General features: G+C 41.4%; 1 protein-coding gene across 1 annotated transcript; it reads right to left on the bottom strand.

The window, feature by feature from the left end:
- Positions 1-552: 552 nt before the first annotated feature.
- On the bottom strand, positions 553-1,500 carry LOC131916073 (putative olfactory receptor 2W6). The gene has a single exon (XM_059269375.1). It carries the CDS (start codon positions 1,495-1,497, stop codon positions 553-555), a length of 945 nt encoding a protein of 314 aa, XP_059125358.1. The 5' UTR covers positions 1,498-1,500.
- Between the last annotated feature and the right edge of the window lie 21,552 nt (positions 1,501-23,052).

The following is a 23,052-nucleotide window of genomic DNA, read 5'->3' as shown; positions in this document are numbered from 1 at the left end:
GTTGAGGATAGTTGATAAGCATAAAGGCATCCCAGAGCAATGCCTACAGATGGGGAAAGAAACTTCCCATCTGAAGATGCAGGGTCAGCTCAGTCTCAAACTTAAAGGCATTATGCTTGTCATCTCTCCTTGATGACAAGTTCTTCACACAGTTACCTACACACCCAAGATAGCAATGTAAGTCAAATCACCTCTTCAGGTTGAGCATCCTCTATCTGAAAAATCCAAAATCTAAATTTCCAAAATCCCAAGCTTTTTGAGCACCAACATGACACTCACCGTAAGTGGAAAATTTCACCTCTGACCTCATGAAATAGACCATAGGCAAAGCACAGGTGCACTAAAAATACTGTATAAAATTATTTTTAGATTATGTATAAAGGATATTTATGAAATATAAATGAACTTCATTTTAGCTTAGAGGTTCTTCCCCAAGTTATTTCATCACATACATGTAAACACATTATAACAACGATCCAAGGCAGTTCTAGTCTCAAGGACTTTGGACAAGGCTGCTATGGCCACCTTGTGCTGGTCAAGTGTCCCTCTCACTTAAGAGTCTCCAGCCCCTTTCTCCCGTCCCAGGAACTTCCTCACTGCCCCCTTCACATCCTTGTTCCTCAGAGTATAGATCAGGGGGTTGACACTGGGTGTGACGATGGTGTAGAAGAGAGTGAGAAATTTGCCTTGATCTTGGGAGTAGCTGTTGGCTGGCTGCAAGTACATGTAGATGATGGTCCCATAGAAGAGAGAGACCACAATCAGGTGGGATGAGCAGGTGTTGAAGGCCTTCCAGCGCCCTGCCGTTGACTTAATCCGCAGCACCGCGGCAGCAATCATACCATAAGAGAGAAGGATGAGAGAGAGGGGCACCAGGAGAAGGACCACCCCCAGGACAAAAGCACAAGCTTCCACAAGCATAGTGTCTTCACAGGACATGGCAATAAGGGCAGGCATCTCACAGAGAAAGTGGTCCACCCTTTGATGTCCACAGCGGGAGAGCTGCATCGTCTGAGGACACATGACAAATGAGTTTAGGAAGCCACAACACCAGGCAACACTCACCAGCTGTAGGCAGAGACGTGGATGCATGACCACTGTGTAGTGCAGGGGCCGGCAGACAGCCACATAGCGGTCATAGGACATGACAGCCAAGAGAACACATTCAGTGGAGCCCAGGACCATATAGATGTAGAGCTGAGCTGCACAGCCATGGTAGGTGATGCTCTTGTCTGGTCCCCAGAGGTTCCACAGCAGCTGGGGAACAATGCTTGTAGTAAAGCAAAGATCCAGGAAAGACAGGTTCCCGAGGAAGAAGTACATAGGCATGTGGAGCCTGGAGTCTATGACTGACAAGAAGATGATGGCAGTGTTGCCCACCAGAGTCAGGACATAAAAGACTAAGATAAAAGCAAAGAGAATCATCTCCAGTCTAGGCCGGTCGGAAAACCCCACCAGGATGAAGGCCTGATGGTAGCTCTCATTGTTCTTTCCCATCACCTTTACCAGCTGTTGTGGAGAAACACACAAGAATGAGATAAGACAGTTATCTGACCCTCCTTTCTTCTGTAGCACGAGCTTAACTAATATGCAAAGTTGTGTAACAGAAGCCCTTGAGGGAGAGAGGACTCTGCAGTTGCCCTCTTTGGAGGAAAAAAAAGTGTATAAATAATGACAAAGAGAGGAGGAAAAAGATAAAGTCCATTAAAATAATATTCATTAGCTGGGCAGTGGTGGTGCACGCCTTTAATCCCAGCACTCGGGAGGCAGAGCCAGGTGGATCTCTGTGAGTTTGAGGCCAGCCTGGTCTACAGAGTGAGTTCCAGGACTGCCAGGGCTGTTACACAGAGAAACCTTGACTCAAAAAATAAAACAAAACAAAAATAATAATATTCACTAAAATGCTGTTTGAAAATTCACTCCCAATGGATCAGGAGATCCCAGGAAAGAGAAAGCATTAAAGCATTATAGAATTCTAGACATGAGAAATATATATATATAAATGAAGTAGTATGTACAAGGGCATAAAGGACCAATTATTTCATGGGTGATGCTAAGAGATATAAAATTCCTATCAGTCATATAAAATTCCTATCAGTCACAGATGATGATTAAAGCCAGGGGAAGTACACATCAGGAAACTCCTTAAGGGTGTGTCATTTGCTTAAGACAGAATTTATTTATCTTACAAGAGCTTACATGAAGAAAAGTCAGCCCAGAAGTGAGCTAAACTGCAAGCCAGACACTTACAGACCCGTCACTTACAGAGTCATCACAACTCTTTCCTATGAGAGAAGAGCATCCTCCAAGATAAAAAAAAAAAAAAAAAAAGTTGAGGAAAAGTGAGCATGTAATGACAACTCCATATAAAGGAAGATTCATGCACCGATTAGAACCACTAGCTCAGGGTTAATTCCCTCTATTCTTTCAGTAGCCCTGTCTAACTCTCACCCGTCAGGACGGTGGTAAACACTGACCGTTAGCATCTCATTTCCACTGACTGCACTTTGCAACCTTTCAGTAAAACCATCAATGAAAAAAAGCCAAATCTCAAAATCTACTGATGTAGAACACTTGATGGGTCCCTGGGCTCAGACAGACCCATACACAGGTTTACTGTTCAAATTGGATAGTTTTATTTTTATTTAAGAGAGGAAGAGGAGTAGTGTGTTGTGTGTCTCAGCAGGAATAAAGAAACGGGCATTAAAAAGACACAAACTAATGTACCTCAGACTCACTGTGCTCAGCTCAATGCACTTGCTTGTTTCTGAGCTGGATACTGCTGCTGTCTTCCAAGACAGAATTCCAGATTGCAAGTTGGTGCTGGGACCTTCCTCCCTGGTGTTCCAACAACGGGAAATTGTAGCAGTAATTGTATATCTACATATGATGGTCCAAAACTTCAGCTACTAGACTCATCAACACAGCCAAACTCATGCCAAAGTCTCCATCCTTGTTCTTCCCACAGTAGAATACCTAAGATCCTGTTCTCTCTCCTTACTCAATTCCAGAGGCCAGCCAGGAGTTTTCCTAGAAATAAGGCAGCCAGTTCTGGACACTTTTAATTTTTGGAAATTCCAGTGAATTTTGATAGAAGAATAAGCACAGAATCGTTATGGGACTCACCAACCCATTGACATGCTGGACAACTCAGTAGTGAAGTTTGGAAAAGAAATGACTAGCTATGGGCAGGCATGGCCAGGGATGGCATCTTCTACTATGGCTGTGTGGGCAGCATGGCATTGTTCAAATCACCACTGGGCACAGACACCTTAAGCTTAGAAGCCAGAAGACTGGCCCAGGGATAAAGGGAGACATGCTTAGTTCTAACAGCTTGGAGAATATAAACAACATCATTTTATTGGTTCATATGAGGTAAATAGGAGGAAATTTTAATAACCTGCTGATTTGGAGATTTGGAGCAGTCTGGAGACACAAGGAAAATCAGCACCTGTTTGTCTACAGAGTGAAGTCCTAGGGGAATTATGTTCTCCTGTGGAGATTCACCCCATCCCTCCTCCCTTCAAAGACAGAACTCCCAAGTTAACAGTGGTGGCAAGTCCTCAGCATGTGTCTCAGGGGGCTCCATAAGAGAAAACTGATTTCTGGGTTGTATGTAAAAAATATCGGCCTGGCCGGGCAGTGGTGGCACACGCCTTTAATCCCAGCACTCGGGAGGCAGATCCAGGCGGATCTCTGTGAGTTCGAGGCCAGCCTGGGCTACCAAGTGAGTTCCAGGAGAGGCACAAAGCTACACAGAGAAACCCTGTCTTGAAAAACCAAAAAAAAAAAAAAAATGGCCTGAATTCACAAATTTTTCACCTTTTATTGAAAACAGAATTTTTCATATATATGAAAATTTTTATGTATATATTATGTATGTATAATATATATTATATATAAATTTATATATATTATGTATATATATCCTGATTATAGTTTCCCCTCCCTTAACTCCTCCCAGTTCTTATTTACCAGATCCACCCCCTTTCTGTCTCTCATTAGAAAACAATCAGGCATGTAAGGGATAATAATAATAATAAAATAATTTTTAAGTGTGGGGAGACAAGTAGAGTAGTGAGTTGGACATATACCCCCCACCATAGGAAGGATGGGGTGAGGGCGACAGGCATGGGGTACTCCAGAGAAGCTGAGGGGACACTTCCTTCTCTGTACACTGGATAGTATTTAACTCCTTCCTGCTTGAACAGTACCAACCAAGAGTATGCTTCACAGTTGGTGCAATGACCACAAGCCACCATACAAGGTACCCCACCTCCCTTCCACTCACAGTGTGTGAATTCCAGGGACCAAAATGGACTAGTCTCAACTTTGACAAGGCAGTCATCATATGGGAGCCCTGGCTCTCCACACAGGTGCCAAAAAATTAACTTGATTGCAAGTCATGTTTAATTTTTTTCTTGGCTTGGTTTGGGGCGTTTTGAAATGAAATCTCACTATGCAGCCTGTCTTACTTGGAACTCACTATGTAGACCAGGCTGGCCTTGAATTCACAGAGATTTACATGCCTCTGCCTCTCGAGTACTGGAATTACAGGTGTGTGCCACCACAACTGACTTGCAATGTTTTACACATGAAGAAACTAGTTTCCAGTGATACTGACATGCTTAAGGTCAAATAGCTAGTGGCCAATTGGTTGTCCAAAGTAGAACCAGTCCTTAGACTATCTTTTTTACACTTCCCATTAAATTAGATAAAACAGAACTGAAACTTACTGAAATGGAAAATAACTAAGGAATAATTCAAACTACTATCTTCCAGGCTATAATAACCAAGTTAAGCCCTTTTTTCAAGAAAAACAGGACCGGAGAAACAGGGCCAGGCAGTGGTGGCGTATGCCTTTAATCCCAGCACTCGGGAGTCAGAGGCAGGTGGATCTCTGTGAGTTCGAGGCCAGCCTGAGCTACAGAGCGAGATCCAGGACAGGTGCAAAGCTACACAGAGAAACCCTATCTTGAAAAAACTAAAAAAGAAAAAGAAAAAAATATGTTTTTACCAAAAATGATTCAGACCTCTGCTTTATGTATATTCCTTCAGAGCGTAGACAGTGTCTCCGGAAAGGTCTGTAGATGTATTCGAGTATTTTCCTCACAGTGAGGCATTTCTTCAAAATGCTTCTAGACCACCAGCACATAAAATGGTCAGTGAAATGCTTTTAATGTTTCTGCTACTTTTAATCAGTATCATTTAAATGAAAAGCTTACCATTTGGACAACCCTGCTCTATGAAACCTTAGTCTATGTCTATTTGCTCTGATTAAATGATTTAAAATATGAATTGACCGAACCAGTAACCTAAGCACTTAGAATTAATATCACAAAATGCACAAATTTATGACATAAATATTTTAATAAAATATGAACTATACAGTATATAAAATATTGAACAAAATATTTTGTATCCTGATTGTAAGGATTCTGTCCTGAATTATGTCATCAGCCTACAACAGCGGGTGGGCCCTCTGTGCATCCCTCTCTTTCCTTTCCGCTCCTTCCTTCCATCTGTCCTCTCCCTCTCTCCCTCTCTCCCTCTCTCCCTCTCTCTCCCTCTCTCTCTCCCCCCTCTCCCCCCTCCTAATAAAGGTCTAAAAAGGTAACCATGGCTGTGATTCTTCTGATAGCACTCTCCTCCACTGGCATGGCCGAGCAGCCACGAGCAGCGCGCCGTTTAACCAACACTGATAACCTTACAAAGTAAGTAAAATAAAATCTATGCAGAATACACAATCTAAAATAGTGCCAGCTGGGCGGTGGTGGTGCACAACTTTAATCCCAGCACTCAGGAGGCAGAGTAGGTAGATCTCTGTGAGTTTAAGGCTAGCCTGGTTTACATAGCAAGATCCAGGACAGGCACCAAAACTACACAGAGAAACCCTGTCTCGAAAAACCAACCAACCAAACAAACAAACAAAAAAATAGGGCCAAACATATTGACTTTATGTTTTTTTCAATAAACCTACATATATACCCCAGGTGGTCTGGAATTTACTAAACAACTCTGGCTGACTTTCAACTTAGGATTCTACTATAATACCCTATGTCATTGAGATTATAGTGTGTGCCACCACACCCTGGTAAATATCTTCCTTCCTTCCTTCCTTCCTTCTTTCTTCCTTCCTTCCTTCCTTTCTTTCTTTCTTTCTTTCTTTCTTTCTTTCTTTCTTTCTTTCTTTCTTTCTTTCTTTCTTTCTTTCTTTTCTGCGACAGGGTTTCCTTGTGTAGCCCTAGCTGTCCTGGAACTCACTTTGTAAACCAGGCTAGCCTCAAACTCAGAGATCTGCCTGCCTCTGCCTCCTGAGTGCTGAGATTAAAGTCGTGCACCACCACTGCCGCCCACATTTTCATTTTTAATATATCTAAGCAAGCTTGGGCACTGGAGAGACTGCTCAGCAGTCTTGAGAGAGCCTGGATTCATTTCCTAGAACCCAAGTGGGAGCTTACAACTGTCCCTAACTCCAGTGTCAATGCACCTGATGTCCTCTTTCAACCTCCACAGTTACCAGGCATACATACAATGCACATCAGATGTGCAGGCAAAACACATACCCACAGAAAGTAAAAATAAATAAATAAATAAATAAATAAATAAATAAATAAATAAATAAATAAATAAATAAATCCTTTTTAAAAAATTAAGAAAAACAAGCTTGCTCATGTCTTTCTAAATAGGACAATATTTTAATCACATACAGAAGTTGTGATCCTACAAAATAGTGACCCTCGAGATACAGGAAACCCACATTTAAAGAAACTTGGTACGTGTAGCAGTATATAAAGAGTAGTATAAGCCAATAAATTATTTTATTGTAACAAGAATGGCCACTTCTCTTGTTAAAGAGATATGCTTCATTGACAGTTTTTGTTCTTTCTACATTCTTTCGATTTCAACTTTCTACCATATGCTATTTCCCACCCATCATCCCTAAACTTGATAGAACTGGTTCTACCATTGGAATACACACTCCTCTACCCGAAAACTCTAGACCTTCGCTGTCTCTATAACCAGCCAATCTAGTATGATGCAGAGAATATTGGAAAGGTGGGGGGTAGACCTGCAGGGCACAGGAATGTACTGGACTTTGCGGTGAAGAAAATCTATCTTATGCTTTAAGGAAACAGGAAGAATATAGAAGAAGAGATGGATGTGCTTCAAAGGTGGCCTGAGGCTTGAGAGAAAGGGTCGTGCCCTCTTATTGGGAGTGGGACTCTCATCGCTCAGCACCAGCCCACCTGGGTAGGATAGTCATGGTGTCCAAGGTATTTTTAAAAAGAGACCAGGCAGCTGACCTTCAAAGTTCTTTGAAGGTTGATGAGAGAGAAATAGTGGAAGACTGGAGCAAATAGAGTTTACAATGTAGAGAAAGGACATTTCTAGGAAAGAGATATTACAAAGTATATTTCATCCAGATGTCAAAAAGTTGCCCCTACAGCAAGAAAATAAAAATCTACCCAACCAAAAAAAATCCTTCTCAGTGTGATGTTGAAGTGATTTGGTTATGTTTAAAATACACCGTCTTTATTAAGGTAGACATCAGACTGTCCGTGTCACACTCTTTGTTGTGAATCCCCGGAACATAATGAGGTCACAGACTATCTCGATCCTGTCTTATGATATATTTTTGGTTGGTGTTGTGTGTGTAGTTCACTCAGGCATATTCCCCAGAGCAAAGATGATTCTAGACACAATAAATTAAAGGAAGCCCAAATCCCACTAGCACACTCTTCTCTACAAACAAACCCTTAGACTTAATGATCTACACACGACGGTTAGCTTAGGTCTCAGAGGAGGCAAGGAACAAGCCTCAGAAGCCCCCACCCTACCCCCCACCGTCAGGATCACCAAATCCTCTCTCCTGGCTGGACTGTGGTGACTCTACCTTCCGATCCTCTGAAAAAGAATTACAGCTCTTTGACTAAGCTCTCAACTTTCCCACTGCTGGCTCCTTACTCGACATCCCTTCCTTCTTCAGCCTGGGGTAAGTGGATGGCCAGCTCAGCAGTGTGTAACAAGACTACCTCTTCCCTAGTGAATCTCACAAAGGAACAAAAAGAACATTCTCTCGGTCACTGAGTGGGGGCCACTCTAGCAATAGGATATAAAAAAATTATAAAAATAAACACTCTTGTGAGACTGCCCTTCCACTAATCATTCTCTCCTTTCATGTACAATGAATTCAGGACATGTTAAGTCTCTAGTTCTTATGTCTTAGGCCACATATTTATATAAAAACTGTAAGGAAACAAACTAAAATTTCTGTCATCTCGTATTTCATGATGATACAGGAAAATAGTTTCATTTAAAAAAAAAAACCTGGCCAGGTGGTGGTGGTGCATGCCTTTAACCCCAGGACTCGGGAGGCAGAGGCAGGCAGATCTCTGAGTTTGAGGTCAGTCTGGTCTACAGAGAGAGTTCCAGAACAGACAGAGAAACCCCATCTAGAAAAAAAGTATGAACCAAGTCTAAAATGATGGGTAGTATTTGAGAAAACAAATGGAAAGAAATTTAAATTATAAGTAAAAGAAATATCACTTGAAAATGATTGTGGGTAGCAACAACTACATGTATTGTAGCAAAGAGAGTGGGGGGGAGGGAAGGAGGGAGAGGGAAAGAGAAAGAGAGGAAGGAAGGCAAGAAGAAATAATTAAGAAAGAAAGAAAGGAAGGAAGGAAGGAAGGAAGGAAGGAAGGAAGAAAGAAAGAAAGAAAGAAAGAAAGAAAGAAAGAAAGAAAGAAAGGCTGGCAAGATCATCATTATGTCAACATTTGTGTGAAACAATGCTTAGAGAAATAATTACATTAATATGATAGGCACTAATTGGATATTCCACTCTGGTTAATCCTGGGATATAACGATTTATTCGTGCATTCGCTAAAAAGCTGCTACCGGCCAAAACTAAGTCTCAGGGAAGTGCAAACTCCCAACACGCTCTTAAGGCATAGGGACAGCCTGAGAGTAACTGGCATGGCAGAAGAACCCCAAAAAATATATAAACAAGGGCAGATGATAGGAAATTTCACAGAGAAAATGATACTTGACCTAGGAACCACAAAGGTCAAGAGTCCACACCCAGCAAATGTGAAAAAAAAAAAAAAAGACAGAAACACAAGCAAAGGAGGCAGGTGGAAGTCAGTGGTTTGTTCTGAGGTTTTGACAGAGATGGAGAGAGTAACTGATGAGAGAGGAGGTAAGGGGTAGCACACGGGCCCTGGTGATGCTCTGAGGGTCCTTACGGGCCTTCACAAGGAGTGGTAAGATAAGGACTGCAGCTTCTGAGGCCTGCTCAAGCAGATTAGTGTGGATAAGGCATTAGGCTGGCGCCTGTGCAAGCAGGGTCATCGAGGTGATAGATAACAAGTGACTTCTTGACTGGACCATTAACTTATTCCTGGAGTTCATGAAGGATTCTTCTGTTTGTACCACCACACCACTAAACCTAGTCACTTCTAATTGGTGTGCTCTTCCCTGGGGAAGACTAGCTCTCCCAATCTCAGCGTTCCTGAGTTGCCTATAATTCTTTGTGTAGAGTGGAGGCCTCCAGGGCTCTCCCCCATCAACTTTGGCATGTCCATTGTTCTTGTCCTTGTTCAGCTGATATTTAGGCAGCATGTTGGGGAGACTTTCTGTGTGTGCTTCTGACACTCCTAAGAGACACAGTCTCATAGCAAACCCTCTGATCTTCTGACTCTTACAACCTTTACATCCCCTCTTCCAAAATGTTCCCTAGGCTGGATAGATGCAGGAATGTATTGTAGATGTATTCATCGGTGTTTGGGCTCCACAACTCTGCATTTCTCTTAGTGGTGGTTTTCTGTCATGGTCTCCCTTGATGAGGGGTGAGGGCTACACTGATCAGGGCATTAGGATAAATATTCAGCATGTAGTCGGGGACCACGCTGGTTTAGTAAAGCGGCCATTGTAGGTTCTCCTCCAGGAACCATAACTTCACCGGCACTGAGTAGGTAGCTAGATTTTCAGGCATTATTCTCCTTTTGCTGAACAGGCCTTAAGTACAATAAGAGAGCTATTGGTTGCAGCCAAGGTATGGGTGCCACCGCTGCACTCCTGGGGTTATTGTGTCATGCTGGTCTTTTTTTTTGGTTGACAGGTCTCATAGCTGGGTAGGACTATTGGTTGCTTCATCCTTTGGAAGCTTGCCTGAGTCTTCTGGTACCATGAAAGTCTTCAGGGAGGAGGCATTCAGGTCAGTTCCAGTTCAAGTGCCTCTGGGCCTTGTATCTTGTGTTCATGGTGTCTTCAGCAATAAGAATTTATCTTCCACCAGGTAGTGGTGGTGCACGCCTTTAATCCCAGCACTTGGAAGGCAGAGCCAGGTGGATCTCTGTGAGTTTGAGGCCAGCCTGGTCTACAGAGCCAGATCCAGGACAGGCACCAAAACTACACTGAGAAACCCTGTCTTGAAAAAAAAAGAACAACAACAACAAAAAAGAACTTACCTTCCATCTCTGGAGGGCAACCAAGGACAAAAGCAAAATAATTTGTAATGTTTTGGGAGTCTCTTGGACAACCCTGATCAACAACTCAAAAGGTTTCTTGTGCCTAGTGTTGGGGTTTTTGCTAAGAGGTCTTCGGCTCCTGGAAGAAGCGTTGTCAGTCTGGATGGGAAATTTTCATTTAACTGTGTATGTTTACATATAGACTTAAGTCTATTATAGGTTTTTTTTTTAAGGTAGATAGTTAATAGTATGATTCGTTATGTTTTCTTTTCAGACATCCTTACTGTTGTTTGCCCTCCTATATTTATCTCCTTCCCCTCCCTAATGAGAGCCCCCCTTTTCCCATTTCCCCTATCAGATCATTTGTACCCTTCTATTCCCCTCTCTATTGCTCCCCACACTCCTGCACTGGCAATGATCCATTTTACTTTCTGTGATTGCTACAGGGTATGTACTGAAAATTTGGAGCTAGAAAGCCTCCAATGAAAGAGAACATGTGACATTTGTCCTTCTGAGTCTGGGTTACCTCACTCAATATGATCCTTTCTAGTTCCATCCATTTACCTGCAAAGTTCATGACTTCATTTTCCTTTATACCTGAATAGTATTTCATAATATATATATATGTATATGTATATATATCATTATCCATTCATTGGTTGAAAGACATTTGTTTGTTTGCATTTTCCAGCCACTATGAATAGAGCAGCAATGAATATGGCTGAGCAAGTATCTGTGAAGTGGGATGTCAAGTCCTGTAGACATATGCCAGGGAGTGGTATTACTAGGTCATATGATAGATTATTATATTACTATCTTTTTGAGGATTCTCCACACTGATTTCTATAGTGACTGAGGCAGTTTGCAATCCCACCAACAATGAATGAGGGCTCCCTTTCTCCACATCTTCTCCAGCATTTGTTGCCAGTTGACCTTTGCCCTTCTGACTGGAGTAAGATGAAACCTCAAAGTTGTTTTCACTTGAATTTCCTTATTTTTTAAGAGATTATGAACATTTTTGAGATACTTACCTTTTGGTTAGAGAATTTTGGGGGGATTATAATGCATTTACAATATTGCTTCCTTTCTTTTCCTTCCTCCAAACTCTCCCATGTAGCCCTCCTTGCTCTCTTTCAAATTCATGTCCTCTTTTTCCATTAATTGAGATATTTATTTATTTATTTATTTATTTTTAATATTTATTTATTTACTATGAATACAGGGTTCTATCTGCACATACCCCTGCAGGTCAGAAGAGGGCACCAGATCTCATTACAGATGGTTGTGAGCCACCATGTGGTTGCTGGGAATTGAACTCAGGACCCCTGGAAGAGCAGCCAGGGCTCTTAACCTCTAAGCCATCTCCCCAGATATTTATTTACCATTTTTCCCTTCTTTTGAGAACTCTCTGTTCGGGTCCCCAAACCTATTTTTTGAATGGGTCCGTAATGGCTATTCTTGGTTGTCAACTTGACGACATCTGGAATTAATTAAAACCAAAAAATGGAGGGTGCATACCTGTGAGGGATTTTTGCTTAATTTGAAGTGGGAAAATCCATTTCTAATCCACATCTTTGAGGTGGGAAGACACACACCTGCTTGAAGCCTCTATAAAGGACACAGAAGAAAGAAGTCTAGCTCTTTGCCTGCTTACCCTCACTCTCACTAGCAAATCCATTCCTTCACTGGCATTAAGATTTACTTTTTTGCATTCCAGCACATACTGAAGACCAGCTGAGACATCCAGCCTCAGGGATTGCACAACTACTGGATTTTTTTGGAATTTCTGTTCACAGGCAGCCATTGTTGGATTAGCTGGACCATAGCCTATAGGTCATTCTAATAAGTCCCCTTTATATATATATATATATATATATATAAATTCTGTTACTCTAGATAACCCTAACTAATACAGAGTATTTTATTGTTTGTTTGGATTTTTGTTGTTGGTGGGTTTTTTTGTTTGCCTGATTAATTTTTTTTGTTTTTCAGTTCTTTATAGATTCTGTCAGATGTATAACTGACAAAGATTCCTTCCCATTCACTGGGCATCCACTTCATACAGTATTTTTTCTTCAGCTGTGCAAAAACTTTTTAGTTTTATTAAAGTTTTGCTTGTCTATTGTTGGCCTTAATTCTCGGGCAAATGAAGCCTTATTTAGAAAGTCCTTTCTTAAGTGATGCATTTATAATAATAATAACAATAATAATAGTAAAATTTTGAGTGTTTTCAAAGGGAATCAGTGATTGAGAAGCTAGATACCTTTATTCTAATTAGTACATTACACAATATAAGCATTTACCAAAATACCAGGCCAGGCTCAGGAATATATGCAATATAGGTGTGTTACTTAAAAGATAAATATATATGTAAACAAAAATTTTAAAAGTTATTCAGGGTATATGCCCAGAAGAAGGGTCAGTCTCAGAAAATACAAAAGAAGTACTTATGTTTACACTTCAGGCAGACCAAGCAAAGAAGCAGTGTTCCATGGTGACAAAATGACACCAAAAAGTAAACACACAGAAAGAAAAATCACAGAAGAATGGAAAAGGGGAAGAATTGTGTTTTCAAGGTGTGGTGATTAATCTTCATTGTCAGTTTAAATGGATTTGGAATTACCTAAATCCTGTCTGTGATGGGCCTTCCAGAGAGGTTGACATGGGGAAGACTCATTCTGAAAGTGGTTTGTCCCATCCAAAGATCTAGACACTAGGCTGGAAAAAAAAAAAAAAAGAAAAAATGGAAGACCAGCGTGTCCCCCAATCCCTGTCACTCCACCCCCATCCCTCACCTCACCACCCTGCTTCCTGACTCTAAACACGATGTGACCAGCTGCTTTATACTCCTGTGGCTATAGCTATTACCGTTTTTGTAGTCATTCATTCTCTGCTTATGCTAGACTGCACCTTCAAATTGTGAGTCCCAGTAAACCCTTTCTCTGTCAGTAGCTTTTCATAGGCATTTTATCAAAGCAATGAGAAAAGTAGCTGATGCAGAATATTCCTACATAGGCCTGGGGCTGATGCTGTGATAAGTAGGCCATTTGTAGGCTATTGAAACTGGGTTGTTGAAAGAAGATGTAAAAGCTGTGTGTTTACTTTTTGGTGTCTTAGACTGCTGTGAACAGAACTTAATTGTCATTTCTGGTGGGGAAGGACAATACCAGAATTCTAAGAGGAATGAAGATAACAGAGGTCTGAAGCATGAAGTTTCAGAGGGAAAAATGACTCTGGGAGAGTAGGACTGGAGGCCATTCATGCTACGTTCTGGTGAAGACTCTGGCTGTATTTTTTCTATGTCCTGAAAATTTGAGAGAGGTTAAATTTAAAAGAAATTGACTAAAATGTTTAGAAAAAGACAGTTTCCGTGGTCTCACAGCTGCAGTTGATAGATAGATCAGTACAGAAACATCAAGGTCTGCATTAGAGGGTTATAAAGGGAGATCTAGGGACAAGACACCATCATCAAAGACTCTAACTGATGAAAATGAAAATGTATTTAAAGAGAGAGCCTGACTGAGAATGTAGATAAATGGATTCTCTAATTTTAGCTGATACATAAGGACATAATGTACATGAAACAAGTCAATGACAAAATTTTAAATACTATGTGTGGTGGTTTGATTAAATGGCCCCCCATAGGGAGTGGCACTGTGAGCAGGTGTGGCCTTTTTGGAGTAGGAGTGGCCTTGTTGGAGGAAGTGCATCATGGGGGTGGGGGGGGTGGGCTTTGAGGTCTTAGAAGCTCAAGCCTGGTCAGTGTGTCACTTCATTTCCTGCTGCATGCTGATCTGGATGTAGAATTCTCAGCTCTTTCTCCAGCACCATGTCTATGCACACACACCCTCCCCCATGCTTCCCACCATGATAACAATGAACTAAGCCTCTGCAACTGTAAGCCAGCCCTCATTAAATGTTTTCCTTTATGAGGCTAGCCATGGTCATAGTGTCTCTTCACAGTAATAAAACCCTAGGACACTGGCTTATGGGATTTTTCTAAGGCATTGGAACTAGTCAAAGTTCACATAAAACAAGAATGATGGGTACCAAGATCTAGGATTGGGGTGGACATGGAGAGATTATTTATTGGGTCTAGTTTGAGTTTGATAAATCCAAAGATTCTAGATATAGATGGCAGCAAGAACTGAACAAGCATATAAATGCACTTAATACAATTAAACTCTGTGTTATATACAGTTAACAGGGAATTTAATGTAAGCATACATTAAAAAATTCTACTTCATGACCTCCCCAGGTAGAAAGAGTTCACAGGGTAGGGGGTGGGCAGGAGGGCCCTGCACAGGTAGATACTGAGGGATGCTGGGAGAACCTGGAATCCAGCATATGTTTTGATATGATAATGGGTCCTCAATTAGCCATTTGTCTTCAGTTTGAGACCTAACAGGAAGGAGGTCAGGACAGGAACTAAAACAATGCAGAAACCTGGAGGCAGGAACTGATGCAGAGGTCATGGAGGGGTACTGCTTACTAGCTTGCTCCCCATGCCTTGCTCAGCCCCTGCTTTCTTATTGAACCCAGGACCACCTTTATAAGATTTTGTCATGGTCATGGTGTCTCTTCACAGCAATAGAAACCCTAATACACTCCCCTAAAAGGTGTTGGTTATCAGTCCCAAGGCAGCTATGTTCTTGGTCTGTGACACACTTGAGATATCTTGTGTTCCTTTTGTACAATATTGTTTGATTAGCTTCTTGCTGATTTCATTCCATTGTATGATAGTTTTCTGCTAATTCTGTCTCATTCCCCACCCTGAAGCCTGTATATAACACTCTATACTTCTTAACAAGCTTGCTTGGCATAGATATAGCTTGTGTAAGACCTCCTGAATCCAGCTTAACTGTCTTCTTTCTCTTCTCCTCCCGTGATCCTTCCTCCCAGTGACCTGTCATTGAAGAAAGACCTGCTGAGACAGACAGGTCAATGGATTTTCTAGAATGCTCTTTGGATTTACCTCTCTTCATCTAGAAAACAATTTGATTATGCTCTGGATACCTGCTATGGACTGAATATTTACCTCCTTCTCTCCCACCTGACACACATCTCTGTGTGATGGCATTTGTAAGTGAGTCTTAAATAAGTAATTAGATCCTGACAGCATATTCTCCATAATTAGATTAAGACCCTTGAAGAAAGAGAAGCAAGAAAGATAAGGTATCTGTGATATCTGTCTGTCTGTCTATCTATCTATCTCTATCTGTCTGTCTATCTATCTATCTATCTATCTATCTATCTATCTATCTATCTATCTATCTAATTTTTTGAAATAGTAAAAATATGTAAACCAGAAAGAAGAGTTGTGAAAATAAACCACTTCTCCCAAGCCAACAGGACTTCCTAGTTGTTGGAATTATGAGAAATAAACACCCGTTGTTTAAACTACCAAGTGTGTAGCACTTGTAATGACAGCTGAGAGAAGGAAGACACTACACAGAAATGCCTCTTTCCCTCGTGTGGACACCCACAGAGGTTTCCTAGTGGGAACTTACTCAGGGTCCGAAAACCTGAGCTTGCTTTACCCAGCAGGGCTGCATAAGGGGATGATTTGACCTCGGGCGTGGTTACCAGGTGTTTGGAAAGGTCTACACTTGGCTGTGCAGTGTACTTTGATCTTGTGTGTGTGTGTGTGTGTGGGGGGTGTCTTTTGCCCCGCCCTTTGGCATTGTTATAAAAAGCTCTTTTGAATAAACGGAAAAGGCTGTTGGTTATTGACCCAGGTTGTCCCAAAGCTATCCTGTGTTTCTGTCTTTCTCCTCTTCGCTATCTTTCTATCCAATATTTTCTTATCCCTCTCTCCTCCTCATAAGAACCCTTAAAGAGGTGGGAGCTAGTCTCCCACACCCTCATTGTTGGAGTGCAGCCTGCTGTATACTGAAGTGTGGAACATATTCAACAGGATTTGTCTCCACAGTAGTCCCACCCCAGAGAAGGCAAGATATGCAGCCCTCACTGGGATAATAAGGAGTCTTCAAGTTGATACGTATCTCATAATGAACTATTTGCACACTGAGCAATGAATGTATCAGGAGACACTGTGAGCCATAACAGAGGAATGAATATCCCTTAATGAACTATTTGCACACTGAGCAGTGTATCAGGAGACACTATGAGCCCTAACAGACGGATGAGAAGATAGGGTACCAGTGTATGGTTCAGCTGGGGCTCAGTGACCAACATGTACCAAAGTAATATATAATGGTCTGTAGTTTGACATGTGAATATGCTTGTGTTCAAAACCTCATTTGGGTTTGTGAAATCCTTATACAAATCTCTACACTGTGAAAAACGATGACCTCTCTGGAGTTGGAGAACTGGCTCAATGGTTAAAAGCACTTGACGCTCTTCCAGAGTCACCCTGCACTTTTGTTTTACACACACACACACACACACACACACACACACACACACACACACACATAAATAAATCTTAAAAATTATAACTTCACATTTTACATAGTTCTTAGATGCTGCCAAAATAAAATCAGTTCATTCGTTGAACAGCAACCTTGATGCCTTAGTGTTGAGTGATTTTGCTCATTTCTACCACACTTTACCATCCTATAATTTTGAAATCTACATTCTGCATCCCAAAAAACAGACAATACCGCTCCCCAGACACACAGAGATTCAACATAGGGTCTTGAAAAAGATAATATAGAATTTTCTGCTCGCAATCCTAAAGCTCCTAAAACAAATATGCAGAGACCCTTGGGCTTCAACACAACTGGTGGGAGGTAAAGAAGGTGTCCTTGTAGAGACAGGGATTGTAGCTTCACAGAACAGTGTCCACACATCCTCTGTAACGCTTTAAACTTGAAGGGCGTTCACAGCGAGTTGAAGAATGGTACCCTCGAGGCGGTCTTCCTTCCACAGAAAGCTGGGGATTGAAGTGGGGTGAGAAGCAAGCGCTGAGCTGAACTTTTGAAGTGCTTTTGAATTTTGTGAAGAAATAAATAGCTGGAATGTTCCAAAAGCACAAAAAAACACCCAAGCTAGCATGAAGATCAAAGAAAACAGATAAATGGGGCATGTCATAGGTATTGTAATAAATTGGCTCCATGAGATTGTCATGATGGTTACAGACACTAGAATTTATTAGACTGTGTGTGCACTAGAGCCGGATGACAGGAGATTTTTCTTGGCACAGTAAATAAACAGCAATAGCTAAGCTTAGAGTCAACATTTAAACAAGGTGAGTGATAAACTCTAAAGAGAGAAATAACGAAGAACAACACCCCCCCCATCTATTTCTTTTCCAGCTCCATGATCTTATGGAAGTAAATGATCAGAGCAGAGGGCAGCAAGAGAGTAATCTTTGTATGTTTTAAATTAGACATCTAAAAGAATTGGGGGGAAAAGGATGCCTACTCGCCCACTTTTCAATCAGCTTCAGTCACACTTTTCAATGACACAGTTGAAACCAGTAAGCCATGTTATTCCATGTGGTTCTTACATTTTATCTCATGTATAGTAATTGCAGCTCTACATATTTATGGTGTAGAAAGTGATGTTATGACTTCTGCATATATCGTGGAATGACAAGATTCAAACAATCCACTCACCATCTCAAACATTTGCAAAGTTCATGATGTAGACCTCTGAGATGACCCTTCAAGCCACGTTCTACTCAACAGTCAGCTCTATTTACCGTGCCAAAAATGTTAGAAACCAATGTGTAGAAAAGATGCCTGCACACTCTTGTTCTTTACTAAACTATTCAAAATAGCACAGTTGGCAGCAAGCATTCATCAAGGGATAGAGGGAAGAAGAAAAAGTGGTAAGGATACAAAATGGGTAAATATTCTCCCATAAAACTGAATTTCTACCATTTGTGACATCATGGCTGGAGTTAGGTAACACAAGGTCAAGTGAAATAAGCTAAACACAGAAAAGCAAACACTGTGTCCTTAATTGTTTGGAACGTAAGACAATAGGCTCATCAACAGTGCGAGTCATCACCAGATGCCTGAGCTTAGAGAAATTGTGAAAAGTTGTCAAGCTTGGGTTGAATTAGAGAGACACTCTTGATTAGTTTAAGGTCCACTGTGCACCATGTATGTGTTACTACATTGTTATCAAACTCAGGAAACATAATTTGGGTATATTCAATTTTAGGGGAATTTCTCTAGCAAAGCCCATAAGCAAATCTGGTTCTCATCTTCCAAGTAGTCAGGCTCATAGACTTACTTTCCATCTGAAGACCTTCTTATTTAAATAAGTACTTTAAATGTCTCTCTAAGGCTGGACATGATGCCTACCTATAATCCAGACACTCAGAAAGCAGAGGCAAGAAGATTCCAGGTCAATGTGGGCTACACAGGAAGAGGAAGAATGTCCTCAAACAGACAAAAACGACGAAGGTGGGAAGACGGGCATGTGCTGTATGGATTTTCATCACATTATAAAACACATTGAAAAGGCGCTAAAGTGAAAGATGATTGGTCCACAGTTATTGACTACATTGCCTTGGTCCTGTAATGATTCTTAACATTTTGGCAGAGTGCATGTTTGATCAAAGCCACCTACCTCATGACAATGAGGAATAGAACAAGAAAGGATGGGCCAGGAACAACATATACTTTCAGATACACCAGTTCCTCCAAAGACCAAACTTCCTAAAAGTCCATTCTGGTTCATTGTTAGTTAAAATCCATTCAGTCCGTTGGTGGGTTATCGTCCTTATGATCCAATCAGATTTCAAGACCTCACATCTGAATATTGATGAATTGAGGACAAAAAAACTCTCTGTATACAAACTTTAGGGAACATTTCAGACCCAAACACTAGAAGGAAACACTCATAGACTGTTGGTAGAAATGTAAATAAACACAGAAATTATGGAAATGTTCCCAAGGAAATTTAAATGGAAGTACCTTAAAATACAACAATCCCATTATTCTGTACTTACCAGAAAGAAACTAAGTACATCAAAAGTACCAACACTCTGGTGCTTCTTGCTGCACTCCCTTCAATGAACAAGACTCACCATCAAACAAGGTGCCCATTGATGGATCAATGTAGAGGAGGACGTGGGGCAGATACAAACAATGGGGTACTCTTCAGCCATGGAGAGAACAGCATGGGTATGACCGGAAATTCTACTCAAAAGTGAAATGAGGCAGGCACAGAGAGAGGCAGAACTACATAAATCAACTCAGATGTGGAAGTTAGAAAATCTGGGCTTGTAGGCTTAATGAGCAGCGGTTCCTAGAGTCAAGAAAAAGGAGAAAACTGGGGAAAAAGAAAGAAACGTGACGCTCTTTGTAGCTACAGCTGGAGATAAGGGAGGAATATTGATATCCTAGAACACAGAGGATGTATTTTCAGCAATAGTGCAACCTACAATTCAAAACAGCTATTAAAAAGGATTTTGAGGGGGCTAGAGAGATGGCTCAGTGGTTAAGAGCACCAGCTGCTCTTCCAGAGGACTTGGGTTCTAATTCCCAGCACCTACATGGCAGTTCACAACTGTCTGTAACTCCAATTTCAGGAGATCCAACACCCTCACACAGACATATGTGCAGGCTAAACACCAATGCACGTAAAATAAAAATAAATAAATCATTTAAAAAGGATTTTGAATATTATCATGGAAAAAATCATAAATTGGAACGGAGAGGTGGCTCAGAGGTTAAGAGCACTTACTGCTCCTGCAGAGGACCTGTGTTCTGTTCTTGGGATCTTCATGGCAGCCCACAACCATCTGTAACTCCAGCTCCATGGACTCTACTGTCCTCTTCTGGCTTCCTGAAGCACTGCATGCATGCGGTACATACACATACATGCAGGCAAAACACTTAACATTTTTTAAAGTAATTATTTTTTTAAATCATAAATTGATTCAATCAAGCCTATTCAGCTTGAATAAACCAACACAAAGTACATACATTTATGAAAACATACTGTATTCCATGAGAACGTGTGGTTATTGTCTGTCAATAAATAATTTAATAAAAGTAAATAAAATAAGCAGATTCTACAATATGCAAGACTATTTGGTGAAGTATTTTGTCCTCTGATGGATTTACAAATAAAATAAAATAATTCCTGTATACATTACACAATCTAAAAAAAAATAGGCCAAAAATCTTATTGAATTTGCTTGTTTGTGATAAGCCTTAAAAATGTTACTTATGCTGGGCGGTGGTGGTGCACGCCTTTAATCCCAGCACTCGGGAGGCAGAGCCAGGCGGATCTCTGTGAGTTCGAGGCCAGCCTGGGCTACCAAGTGAGTTCCAGGAAAGGCGCAAAGCTACACAGAGAAACCCTGTCTCGAAAAACCAAAAAAAAAAAAAAATGTTACTTATATATATGCTTTCAGGGCTGACCATTTGGTTTTGGATAGCCAATTGCTGTGCTCTTCCCTGGGGAAGACTATTTCTCCCGCTCTCAGCATTCCTTAGTTACCTGTAGTTCTCTGTCTGGGGTTGAGGCCTCGTGGGCTTTGCCCTGTCTGCTCTGGCATGTCTATCGGTGTCCTTGTTCAGCTCCTGTCTCGGTGGTCAGGCTGGTGAGACTTTATGTGTTTAGCTCCAGACATTAACAGGAGACTCACAGCAAGCTCCAAGATTCTCTCCCTCTTACAATCTTTCCAGCCCTTCTTCTGCAATGATACCTGAGCCTTAGGCGCGGGAGTCATTTTGTAGATGTATCCATTGGCACTTGGGCTCCACACCTCTGCATTTTGATTGGTTGTGTTTTTCTGTAGTGGTCTCCTTCTGTTGAAAAGAGACGTTTCCCTGATGGGTGAAGACTGCAGTTATCTGTGGGTAGAAGGACAAATATTGTGAATATAGTTAAGGATTGTGCTGGTCTAGTAAAGTGGCTTCACTAGTCCTGGGTGGTTGGTTAGGTTTCCAATATCAGGTATGATTATCCTCTTGTTGAGTGGGCCTTAAGTCCAACTAGAGGGCTGTTGGTTACCATCAAGCTGTGCATGCTACCACTGCATCCTTACGGTCATCACATCATGCTAGTTGTTGTTGTTTGGGCCACAACGTCTGTGTGATGACCCTGAAGAAACCCTTCCCAGAAGATTTAGCCTAAATGATGCTGGTCTCTTTTTAAATCACAGACAATCTTTAGCCATAGCCAACCAAAACCACAGATTCTCAGTTCAGAATATCAAAGGGTACTGATAGAATCTTTAGGGGACTCTCAAGCTTCTCTCTGAAACTTCACAAGCCAGGTCTCCATTGTCCACGCTGCTCTCATTAACTTCCAAGTTACTACGACAGCTCATTAAGCTCTGAACACTCACTGGCTTTTCTAGCTCAAAGTTCCAAACTCCTTCCACAATCCTCCCCCAAAACAACATGGTCAGGTCTGCCACAGCAGTAGTTAGCCCTCTAGTACCAATTTCTATCTTTCTTAGGTTTCTGTTGCTGTGATAAAATACCATGACCAAAAAAAACAAAACAAAAAAACAACCAACAAAACAAATGAAAAACTTGGGGAGTAAAGGGTTTCTTGCTTCTTACAACTCTCAAGTCACACTCTATCACAGAGGGAAGTCAGGGCAGGAACTCAAAACAGGAGCCTGGAGGCAGAAACTGAAGCAGGAGCCACAGATAAATGGGGCTTACTGACTTACTCCTCATGGCTTGCTCATCCTGCTTTATATACAACCCAGAACCACCTGCCCAGACATGGCATTGCCCACAACAGACTTTGTTCTGCCACACCAATCATTAACAAAGAAAATGTCCCTGCAGACTTGCCTCCAGGCAATCTGATGGAAGCATTTTCTCAGCTGAGGTTCATCTCCTTATACAATTCTAGCTTATGTCAAGTTGCCCAAAAATAAAAAATACCATCCAGGACAACCGTGAAACAAAATATATCATCAAGATATCAGAAAATTACCCCATGGTGACAAAATAAAAATTCACCCAATAAAGAACTTCCTAATATGTTTCTGATATAGGGACTATCAAGAAATATCTCCAGAGAGCTTCACTATAGTGGACATCAGACTTTCCAAGTCACATTCGTTGATGGGAAACCCATCAATGTGAGGAGGCTACAGACTTTCAGTCCTGTTGCATGCAGCTTACTCAGGTGTATTCTTCAGGGCAATGATGATTCTAAAGAAAATAAATGAAAAGAACCCTCCCTCCTCCCAAATGTTTCTCTGTACAAACACAGCCCCTGGCTTAATTATCTCCATGAGACAACTCAGGCCTCAGAAGAGCTCAGGGATAAACCTCAGGAGACCCCCAGTGTCGTCAAATTCACTCTCGTTCCTGCCTTCTGCCTAGTCTGCCTCCTACTCCTTGAACCCCTCATTGTCTAAGAGTGAATTCTTAGACCCGGTCCTCAATCTTCTCACGGCTGGTTCCGCCCTCTGCACCTCTTCCTCCTTCACCCTCAAGGTAAGTAAGAGTGGCCAGCTGAGGTCTTCTGTCTGTAGTAAATTTTTCTATCCTCTAGCAAGTCCCACAATGGATCATAAAGAACATTCTCACTCACTGAGTGTGGGCTAGTATAGGAAATGATATATTTTTTTTTAATCAAGGAAAACAATGTAAGAACATCTAGGAGGCTGTGCTTTTCA

The sequence above is a fragment of the Peromyscus eremicus genome, chromosome 8a (genome assembly GCF_949786415.1).
Source record: "Peromyscus eremicus chromosome 8a, PerEre_H2_v1, whole genome shotgun sequence".
Taxonomy (NCBI): domain Eukaryota; kingdom Metazoa; phylum Chordata; class Mammalia; order Rodentia; family Cricetidae; genus Peromyscus; species Peromyscus eremicus.
Note: the sequence above shows the minus strand (reverse complement) of the source record. Positions and strands in the feature narration are given on the sequence as shown.